This window comes from Helianthus annuus, chromosome 1 (genome assembly GCF_002127325.2).
Source record: "Helianthus annuus cultivar XRQ/B chromosome 1, HanXRQr2.0-SUNRISE, whole genome shotgun sequence".
Taxonomy (NCBI): Eukaryota; Viridiplantae; Streptophyta; class Magnoliopsida; order Asterales; family Asteraceae; genus Helianthus; species Helianthus annuus.
Window position 1 is genome coordinate 21,129,289 of NC_035433.2, and position 8,936 is coordinate 21,138,224.

General features: G+C 41.9%; 1 protein-coding gene across 1 annotated transcript; it reads right to left on the reverse strand.

Annotated features, from left to right (window-relative positions):
- Window positions 1-4,974: 4,974 nt before the first annotated feature.
- Window positions 4,975-6,186, reverse strand: LOC110934054 (proline-rich protein 36-like). The gene has a single exon (XM_022177264.2). The coding sequence runs from the start codon at window positions 6,184-6,186 to the stop codon at window positions 4,975-4,977; it is 1,212 nt and encodes a 403-aa protein (XP_022032956.2).
- Window positions 6,187-8,936: the final 2,750 nt, after the last annotated feature.

Consider the following 8,936-nt stretch of genomic DNA (forward strand, 5'->3'; position numbering starts at 1 on the left):
AGGTTTTGAGAGACCCGGCAGAGGCGTGTGTCGTGAAGGAGGATTTGGCACGTTTCTGGCACACCATTGCTATTTCACCATATTCTAGCAATTTGGTGGCGTCAGACATTAGAGATCCGGTTTACAGGTTCGTGCACAAGATTTTATGTTCTACTCTGATAGGAAAGCACGAGGGAGACAAGGTAAACCAGCACAGTTTGTTTTGCTTGATGTGCATGGTTGAGAGGCGGCCGGCCAACCTAGCTAGTATTTTGGCATGGTCTTTAGCGAGGCCGAAGAAGGGGGGTGGTACGGCCAGATTGTATGGTGGGCCGTATATCACTATGTTGGCAGCCAATTTGGGTGCGTTTGCTGAGTTTCCGGCGGAGAGGATGACTGAGGGACCCGCTCCATCTCTCGTGGAGTTGAGGAGTTTACAGCTAGCTAGGATCGTCACGTTTATCGAGCCGCTAGCATGGACAGAGATTCTGCCAGCACCACCGTCTCCGGATCCGACTGCCGAGGAGGCAGCGACCACCACGATTCCGGAGCGGTACCAGGTGCCACTTCAGCGACATCAGCTCCCAGCACGGGAGTATCCTTTCAGGCAGCCGCGGCCAGTGCCGCTGACTTTGGAGGGTTTGTATGATAGAGTGGAGGAGGTTAGACAGGAGGTTAGACAGGAGGTTGAGCAGGTTAGGCGTGAGATGCAGCTGGGTTTTCAGGGTTTGTATGATTACTTCCATATACAGCTACCACCGGTATTGCAGCCACAGCAGGGGGGTCCCGTGGTGGAGAGGAGGAGCCTGCTGGTGGAGAACAGGGTGGAGCAGGAGATGCATGAGGATGAGCAGCAGTGCTTACAGCAGTTATATCTTTTGTTTTATTTTTTTTATGCTGTTTTTGATCCTCGTTAGTCGGTTTGTATTGATATGATATATTTGGTTGGTCGGGTTTTTTTGGGTTGGATGATACTTGTTGATGATACTTTGATGTATATATTATCTTGGTTTTGGTATGTTTGAGTGATAGGTTGTTTTGATGCCGCTTCCGTTCACGTGTCCGAGTTAGTACAGTTTGCTGAGCGCGTTTTGGATTGGAGGGCATGTGTGGTATCGACTGGCATACTGACAGTCTCACATATGATTCAGCTAAGTCGTTCCACTTGTATACTTGTATATTTATTTATTTATTTTTGTTTTTAGGTTTTAGGAGTCAGGTTTACATCCTTGCATTAGGGACAATGCAACATTCAAGTGTGGGGATGGGAACTTTTAGTTAGTGAGTCTTGATTGAAAAAAAAAAATCCAAAAAAATTAAAAAAATAGAAAATGTCTTTTGAAATAAGAAGTTTGCAAAATAAAAACGGAAAATGATAGAAAAGTCGGGTTTTTGATCGGGTTCAAATAATAATAATATGAGATAAAAAAAATCGTGCTTGTGTCTAGTTTGGGATGCGCGGGTAGGCTTGATTCGGTTTCGGGTTCCTTTGATATTAATTATACCTAATTGTCGGTCTACTAGTGGGTTCTCATCTAGGGAAAGTGGGGAAATTGAAACCGCCAATAATAGTATAAGGGATGCCGTTATAAGCTAAGATCGTTAGAGTTTTTGGTCATTATCTCGTTGAAAAAAAATAAATAAATAAATAAGCGAGCTAGAAACTAAATGAAAGTAGCCATTCTATGTAATCTGTGGTTGGGGATAGCGACTCTACAGCCGGAATACCGCTAGAATGTGTGAAATCGACCTTGCAAAATAAATAAAAAGTACCGAGGCCTATGTAATCTGTGGTTGGGGATAGCGACTCTACAGCCGGAATACCTCTAGGATTAGGGAAAGCAACGTCTACGCTCGTAAATGAAAAAAAAATGAAAAATGAAAAAGAAATGGAAGAATAGATTTGATTTTAAACTCTCTTGATCTTGGTATAAGGCGGTTAGGAAATAACCCAGTGGTGGTTCCTTTTGTCCTATAAGCTTGAGGGGGGAGTAGGTGGACTTGCAATTCGTAGCGTGAGACCCTAGGTGGATTGACCGAACTTGAACCTAAATTGCATGATAAGGGCTTGAAACCGGGTTGGGTTTAAGAGGATCATTATACCTGCAATCGCGGCTAACACGAGTATCAATTTAATAAAATAATCTAAGCTTTTGTCCCGATCGACTATCTTGACTATGATTCCGTTTGCATTATTCTTTTTCGAGGACGAAAAAAAGATAAGTGTGGGGATATTTGATGTATTGCAAAATACATCGGTATTCGCGTCGGTTTTAGTCGTTAGTTAGTTAGTTTTAGTGTCGGTTTAGTTTAGAATGTACATACTATTGATTTATTTGTGTTTCCAGGTCTTTACAGCCAAAAGGAGCGAAAACGAGAAGAAATCTGGAATGGCGGAAGGCTGGCACGGAAACCGAGGAAGTCGGGAGCTGAAACGAAGAAAATTTGCAGTTCTGGAGCTCCCAGGCGGGCCGCGTAGACTTAACAGTCAACTTCACGCGCCCCGCATTGACTTAAAGGAAGAATTGCAGGAATAACTACCTCTCGCGCCCCGCGTTAACTTAACCAGAAATTCTAGGCGGGCCGCGAGAGAGTTGTAAAGCGAATCAGGATTGTAAACCCTAGGCGACCCGCGTTAGCTCAAGCCATTTCTTCACGCGGGCCGCCTAAAGAGACTGTGTCGGCAGAATTACGCGGATTGCATGGCAAGTTAGGGTTTTTGGTTATATAATAACATATACGCGTGCACAGCTGAATAATTACGAACTTGGGCAACTTTGGGCAAGAATTGGCTGCTGATTGAAGGCTGTGGACGTGCTTGAAGCATCTTGGAAGCTTGGAATCATTGGGATAGCGTTTTTGAGCATTCGGGAGTGAAGATTCGGGTTCTACATACCTTTTTCTTTCGTTCTTTGTTTGTTTAGACTTTGTTACCAATGGATTCAGTTGATACAATGTTTTTGACTTTGTTTTTGATGATGTTTTCCGGCTAAAACCATAAACTACCTAGGCGATGACTATGGCATGACAAAGTTTGGATTTTTATTTGATTATTGATGTGGTTGTGGACTTTTCTTGTATTGTAAACACTATGATAGTTTGTCTTGGTGCATATGTGTGCTTGTGATTATTTATTTATTGTTTATTTGTTCCATTCGATTCTTGGTGACGGTCTTTATCACGGAATAGAGTCGAATTAGGGTTTTTGACTTAGGTGAGTGTCTATATCACATAATAGGTCATTAATTCTTTAGGGTGAAAAGTGCACTAGTAACCTTAGGAACAATATTCGGTAATTAATTAAAATCAAGTGTACTGCTAGACTCGTCGCGGAAAGGCTCGAGGATATTAATAGGTCTCGGAGTAGTTATAAGGAATTAACCACCCATTGTCTATTAAGCCAAGATTAAACCCATAGTTGCTTTAGACGTTCGCGCGGCAAAGTAGAGCGTCTTACATAAGCACTTTCAAGAAACTAGAGGACGGACAAGAAATCTAGAAAACCGGTGAGCGTAACATCCTAGGTAGTGCCACAAGAATCGCCTCGAGAGTGTTTGAGGGGCTTAGTGGTATCTTAATAGGTTTAGCATTAGAAGATCCCGGTTCCACATCACATCATTATCATATAGGAATCCATTCTGAGTTTAGCCTGCGTCTAGCCTAGGTAGTCTTCATTCTCACTGATCAGACCCTTCGTTTGAGTTCGTGTCCAGCTTTCTAGTATTATTTTATTATTTTATTTAGGATTTTTTAGAAACCCCCCCAAATTAATAAACATTTTAGTATGTCGTGTCAGTTTGAGTCTAGATAGAGTCGCAGCGTAGTCAGTAGAGTCTCGTGGGTTCGACACTCGGACTTACTTTAGCTTTACTACGTCGATCGGTTCACTTGCCGGTTGCGTGTTTTAGGGTTTAGGTCGAGTCTTAGTTTTATAAATTTAAAGCTTAGAGAGTCTAGAAATAGGGTAATTTAGTTAGTTTTATTTGACCCATCTTCAGCACATCACACGTTTAAATTCGGGCGTGACCATGTACGGCACCACATGGGACAAATCATGAAACCTTTGAACATATTCTGCAATCTTAGGACCTTCCATTCTTAGGTGCCAGAACTCAGTTTCTAGCTTCTGTATTTCAGCTCGTGAACAGTACTTCTTCCTCATGAGCTCTTTCAGCTCAGCCCAGGTTAATGCATATGCCACCGCTTCTCCCAGTGTTTGCACTTGCAGATTCCACCACGATCAAGAAACAGCCCTGAGATGTATGTCACTTGTTGCTCAGGAGCACACTTGCTCATCCTCAGGACGGAATCTGTCTTTTCTGCCCACCTGACAAATGCAACAACACCTCCTGTGCCGTCGAAATTCAAGGGCTTACAATCGAGAAATTGTTTGTAGGTGCACCCTGCACATACGTTAGAATTTACAAATGGTATTAGCAGATGTGCTAGAAATATCCAAATGTATCGTAATGTGTCTCAAATGACTTAACATTACCATTGGGTGGATTGTTATTGCCGTTGTTGTTCGAGATATTTCCACTTGTTTCTGCATGGGAGGCCGCATACTGAGCTATAGCCGTGGCAATTATCCCTTGGAGTTCCGCCTCAGTAGTGGGCATGCGCGCGTCGCGTCGCGGAGGCATCTTCTAAAGGATGATCATATTGGTCAGGTCATAGTAAGTAAATAATATGCGTACGTAATAACATTCATCAACCACATAACATCCCATGTTATAAAATAAAACAAATAATTCAACAAAGCATGTAGTGAGAACGTTGCGATTGAGCTTTCATTAATCACAACCACAATATAGTTCTACATGTTTTACAGTACATCATACATCATCAATAAGATCACAGGGTTACATCACCCTCAAAATACAAGTCAAACTACACCTATCATATACAAATAGTGTGGTCTCTCAAAAGTCTTCGTATGCTGACTCAATTGCGATTTCTCACCAAAATGATCTACCTGCATCAAACCAAAAATATCTATGCTGATGGGGGAGGAGGAGGAGGAAAATGAGATAAAAGCAACCGGCGCATGTGCACCCAATCCTCCTCTAAGGCACGAATGACGCGTAGCAAATAGGCAATCTGCTGCTCAGATGTAAGGAAACGAACATCCGAATCGGGTGGAAGCGGAAGGGGAGTGTGCGGTGCGGCAAATGGAGTCTGACAGTGGCACGGAGGACGTGGAGCTCTCTCTAACTTCTGAATGCGATGACTCAGTGCGTCCTGCTGTAGCTGTGGAGAGATGAGTATGTCCTCTATCGTGTACCCCACATGATAAGGGTGGTACGGATCTAATAATGGCATAACATTGGGCGAAGCCCACAGAAACGGCTCGCCTGACGGTACGAAAGATGGTGCAGTGTGAGGGAACTGGGACATGAACGGTACAGATGACGGTAAAGGTGGAACAAAAACAGGCGGCTTCCTTGATGAACCCTCCCCAGGACGAGGTGGCGGAATGTCCTGGAGGAATGTGATGGGAAGATCAGTGCGATGGACGTCAGAGGTGTGTGGGTGGAACAGTGGAATCTCAGAAGGTGCGGAAACAGGTGCTACGGGAGGAGTGGCAGGTAGTACAAACGGTGGGTAGTTATCATCCTCGATCCACCTGTTGCGGGTGTCAGCATAACGAGGATCAATGTGAGAAGAAAACAGTGCATGGTCATCATGCATAGGGGCTGAAACAGGTACTATCGGTGCAACAATGGGTGCATCAATAACAGGAGCATCAGGAATCGGTGGTAACTCGACGGGCGCAACAATGACAGGTGGTGCTATGTCTGGTATGTCGACATGACCAGGCTCAGGTAAAGGGTCTGGTAAATATGCATCAGCTGGGGCCTCAATGGGGTCATAAGCAACGTCTGGCTCCGGACCAACAGGAGCAGGCTCATCAGGCAAAAACTCGACCTCTGGATCTGGGTCAACGTCGTGGAAAACGAGAGGCGCGACAGACATCGCCATGTCCGAGTCGGAATCAGAGGAATAGAGCTGTACGCCTTGGGCGTGTGGAGAAGCAGACGCTACAGACTTGAATGAGTGAGCACCAAACAGATCAAAAGGAGCCTCCTCAATGGGAGCCTCGACTGGAATGACAGGATCAGCAATGGGCACATCAGCAGGAATCTCAGCCAAGGGAACAACAGGGTCGACAACAGGATCATCAGCAAAAGGGACATCGGCATCCATGAGGGCCACTCCATCTTGGTCACCCTCCGGGGGACCCTCTAGGAACAAATCGATGTCATCATCGGCGAACTCATCAGGAGGCAGATCCTCGAGAGGAACTACGGGAAGCGGTAGAGGAGTAGGGACCTAAAGAAGAGGTAGGTCCCCATTGAAAGGGCCATCATCAATAGGAATATCATCTCCAAAATTAGGAAGAGCAAACGGCTGGAAATCATCCTCATCCGTGCTAGTAGTGTCTGACGTGTACACCTCACTCTCTGACAGAATCTCATCGTCCGACACGATCGCTATAGGATCCAAAGTGTCCGATACTCCAATATCTGAAGATGATGGCATGGTATCTGTAACACAACCACACATATGCACATATATCAACATAAAATCAAATAAACATGTAAGTCACAATAAGCAAGTAATCCTCCTAGTCTCCCCAGACTACCCCTCCCAGCCTCTCAGACTGAACTCCCTAGCCTCTCAGACTAACTCCCTGGTCTCTAAGACCAACCTCCCAGTCTCTAAGACTAAATCTTCCCAATCTCTAAGATTGAACCCCTCAGTCTCTAAGACTGAACCTCCCCCAGTCTCTAAGACTGAACCTTCCTGCCTCTAAGGCTAAACTCCCTCAGTCTCTAAGACTGAAATATAATTTTTGAAAACTGTATTTGTGCCTTTTTGTTTGTAAAAATGTTTTGTACCCTGGATCTGGACGTTTAGTGTATGCAATGTAAAAGTGTTTTCGTGAGAGCCCTAGTGATCATAGTCTAGACTCGAGAAGGAATCCTAGTTCGCTATGATCGAGGCTCTGATTCCAAGCTGTCATACCCTGGCTTTTGCGGAAGCGTGGGTTTAATTTGGTGTAACTTCTTAATACCATAGCAACAATCATAACAATGCTATATGAAAAATAAAACACATGATGATCATCCATTCATTAAATTTAATGTTACCACAACATCATTGTTTAAAATGTCGACACATAAAACAAAATATAACCATGACATAATTAAAACGTGTTCATACGACACATCAAAAGACTTAAGTAAAAACGTGGTTTAGAGACATGTAACCCATCCAGGTAAGGGTTACACCTCCTAAACCTGGATGACATCATTATTCCCTACGCAGCTTGACACGATTGCACACTTCGCCTGATCCATTAATTTCCCGAAATACATGTAGTTTGAAAAATCAACAAAAGTTGAGCCAGTTCATGTAAAAGTGAGTATGTATGAACCTTTTATGTATGAATAAAAGTCCCTGGTATGTAGCAATAAGGAAAAAGAGATCACCAATGGGTTGCAAAGCCACTGGTATGTGTGAAAAGGTGCAGGAAGACTCAAACCTAGCAAATTTGTTACCGGGCTTCGGCTGTAAGACACAGTCACTTCTATGGGCCGCCTCGGCCTCATGGGTGTGGGCTCGCTACACCCAAATAGATCTATCACTCTTGTGTCCCTCGGTCCTAACAACGAGGATTGATGGCCTTAAGTGTTGTACCCACCCTTCACATGATCTAGTAGTAAAAACCCTCCCTAAGCTAACCATGCCATGTAAATAAATGTTTGTAATAATTGTCGCATGTATTTCACCCCCGAAGTATAAAACTGAAAACAGTAAAGAAAAAAGGGGGACATGAACTCACAGAAGTGCGTCTCCTGAATATAGTCGTCAATCCAAACTCGGTCTGCTACGCGACGACCTACACGTACTAATGCCTATTAGACGAATGGGCCGTGCCTTGGCTTAGAGTTTAGTGTTTTGAGCTGCGTTACTTTGATATTATCCCAAGTTTGTGACTACTTGTTAAAATAATATTAATTATTTTAACTTAACTTTTGTTTTTAGGAATAATAGTTAGGCAACTATTCCGTATCCACACTTCTCAAGTATTTTATATGTGTATTTCCTTCCAAAGGATGGGGGTATTTATACATGTACACTTGTAATTCTGAAAAATATATTTTAAGTCCCACTTAGAAAAATATATTTAAATTACTTGTCTTAAAACATCTTAATTCAAAATATATATATTTTTTCCCAAAAATATTATATTTTTCTTCATAAATTTTCCAAAATAATATGTTACCAAAAATATACGTGTAAAAGTATTTTTTCTGAAATATTACATAAGTTACGTTTTAGCGTGACGTATCGCAATAATAACTGCGTAACTTAAATATTTATTTCATGAGAGTTTTGGTATATTTTGGAGTCGTAATTTCATGGTATATATATAAGTTGTATTATTTTACCCTAAAAATAATATAACTAGTTCACAAAATAAACAAATAATCACACAAGAGTTTTAGTATAAAATATATATTCTAAATATATATTTATCAAATTTTATTTACGAAAATCAACCTCCGGCACTTAGTATTTTTGTAATAAAAATCATGGCAAAGTTTATTTTGAAACAAGGTTAAAAATATGGTTGTAACACTTGCTAGAAAAAAAAATTGTTTTCTAAGTGTTGAAATTTTAGAAAAATTTCGCCAGAGTTTCCTTTGTAAATGGAGGTGTCCATGCTTACTAGCATATCATTTTCTTTTCAAAAATTCATTCAAACAATTCTTAATCATCAACATACAGTCTCTATTTACCAAACTTGTCAAAAACAAGCATAAACTCTAAACTTATGAACTTGAAAATTTATAAAAGTATGTAGTAACTTACTAGCATACTTTGTAAGTCTCGTTATCTTTAAAAATGTAATTAGTTCCTTAAAAACTTCATTTTCAAAGAGTTTG